This window comes from Contarinia nasturtii, unplaced genomic scaffold, assembly GCF_009176525.2.
Source record: "Contarinia nasturtii isolate CC-2019 unplaced genomic scaffold, AAFC_CNas_1.1 Cnas_scaffold_1820, whole genome shotgun sequence".
Taxonomy (NCBI): Eukaryota; Metazoa; Arthropoda; class Insecta; order Diptera; family Cecidomyiidae; genus Contarinia; species Contarinia nasturtii.
In genome coordinates this window covers 1-2393 of record NW_022199151.1, presented here as the reverse complement: position 1 = coordinate 2393, position 2393 = coordinate 1, and the positions used below count along the sequence as shown (strand labels likewise).

The 2393-nt window shown below is 32.2% G+C and overlaps 1 protein-coding gene across 1 annotated transcript; it reads right to left on the bottom strand.

The window, feature by feature from the left end:
* Positions 1–1153: 1153 nt before the first annotated feature.
* Positions 1154–2256, bottom strand: LOC116347329. Its single transcript, XM_031777890.1, has 2 exons — positions 2135–2256; positions 1154–2025 (listed from the first exon to the last, which is right to left on the bottom strand). The coding sequence occupies exons 1-2, from the start codon at positions 2183–2185 to the stop codon at positions 1273–1275; spliced, it is 804 nt and encodes a 267-aa protein (XP_031633750.1). The 5' UTR covers positions 2186–2256; the 3' UTR covers positions 1154–1272.
* Positions 2257–2393: the final 137 nt, after the last annotated feature.

The window sequence follows — 2393 nt, the reverse complement described above, 5'->3', positions numbered from 1 at the left end:
ACGATATCGTAAAGGTAAAGCTAAAAACATTATATGAAACTCTCGAAGACTCGATATAGAGCACAAAAAGTGAAAAAAATACAATTTTTTTCTCAATTCTTCAAAACAACTAAGTGGTCTATATCATCTCGTGTGAACAGAACGTAAAAATTTGTCATCTCTGTCACTCAAATCGTTGTCAAATGCTATCTCGCAGTTTATTCTCTTTATATCGTACACACCGTTTAGAGTAAGATTATGTGTCTGCAGTCATGAGTGCGAAATATTTTTCGTATTGTTTTTCAAATGTCACCGTCGAATCGCGTCGCATATCAAAGCGAAACAAAATTCTGTTACTAAAACATGGCAGAACAGTGGCTAGTTATCAGCACAAAACGAAATTTACATATTTTGTATAATACAAAGTCAATGTTTTTTATTCCTTTTATAACAAAATATTGTCTCGCATTGATATGCAACCGTTTTGGGTCGCGTTTCGATATGCGACCAAACAAAAAGTTGTTTTAATTCTAAAGCATTCAATTCTAAAATAGTATTAATATTTAAATCTGGAAAAAAGCAATGCATCGAGTTACCGGCCAGTTGTGATAATACCAACGATTGCAAAACTATTCGAAATGGTGGTTTATGTAATGAGCATTATCATTCCATAAATGTTTTATCAGAATACGTTGTTCGGTACAAAAATTGTCACACTTTGACGTGCTCAACGTGGCTTCGATTCGTTTTTAACATTTGAATTTAAATTGCCTATCGCCGCTTGGGAATAGAAAAAGGTTTGAAAACAAATGTATGCGCTAGCACATTTTCTAGCGTATCAAATAAATAAATATACATTTTCATCACTTGAGTCGGTGTGACTGCCATTCGCTCTGAAAGTCAACTTGATTTTAAAAAGTTTGATTCGCAACCCATTCCTTTAATTAAAAAAAACGCTTGTGATTTAGATGACATACTCCATCGATTTCGGTACTTTTTTTCATTTCGAAGAAAACGTACACATTTAGAGCGATCAAATGATAATTCATTCGATACTTATTCGAACCTCACAAAAATGTCATCTAGTTAGCAATAAGAAATTCGTTCTCTTTTATTTCAATTTTTGTTTTCTTATTCAATAAAAATCGACAGATGTTATTAAAGTCTAAGATGATTCCATGAAAATACAAAACATTTGTTTTTTTATTAATTATTCATTGAATATAGTCTAATTAAAAAAGGTGAACATTTACAATTATTAATAGACTTTTTTTCAAATGTGAAAGATTTGAATTAGATTTTTATATTTGGTACTCCAACCAAAAATTTTGCCCACATTTCACGTCGGATGTTAAATTCCTCTAAAATTTTAACTGCTTCAGAGAGATGTTTTATCATTTCAGCTTGTATTTGTGTGTAATTTAAGAAAATGCCCTTTACTTTCTTGATTTCAGCAACTCCATCTCCATTTATTCCATTGAGCACCGTATTTGTAAACGCAAGGAAAATTGCGTTTGATTCTTTCTGAAAAGCAGCTTTTGCTTGATTTACAAGCAGCCATTCATTCGTGAATGGTTGGTTAAATTGGCCATGCTTTTCTTTTAATTTTTTTAGATTAATGGCAACTCTTTTCAAATCTATCTGTTTGAGATAGTCATTTCGCCATGTTGAGTACACGTTTTCGATATCGGCTGGCATTATCTGTGAAGACGTTGAATTTAACGTAAGATGCGATTTGATGTTGTCGCATAATGCGTCCATCGTTACTCTTTTGCTCTTCAATGAAAGTATATTGCTCGTCAATGAAATCGTCTTTGCGTTAATTTCAACGATGTGATCCAAGGAAGCAATAATTTCAGACGTTAAGCCAGGTTCACATATTGAGAACAGAGGCAATAACTCCACATGCCATAAGATTGTTTTTCCTTTAAATAACTTATCCAATTTGGTTTTTTCTATTTCTAGAGTCTGTTGAGCTTTTATACTGAAAGTACCACATAGGTCCTCATAGGTTGAAGACTGCCCTGTGGCACTTTTGATGAAGACCTGCAGTTGATAAAAAATAAAAATAAAACATTTTTAATGTTGCAATACATACAGTGGAAACACTATATATTTTATATATATATTATATATCAAGCTTAACAATTCTTACCTCGTTTGGGGCTAAAAACGACAAAAATGTCAAGAGCAAAATTTGTCTCATCGTTCCACAACTGTTTCGTTCGTTACCGAATTTGAAATATAGTGAAATGTGTGAGATGCAAAAGTATTTATACTATTTAAGCCCATTCCAGAGTATCACGCGTATAATGGCTGATTGTTTCGAAAAAATATTTGAGAGTTTAATGATGAAACTTTCTCTGTTAATTTTTTCGATTTCTGATAATTTGGATTGTGAGTTTAGGTTCAAG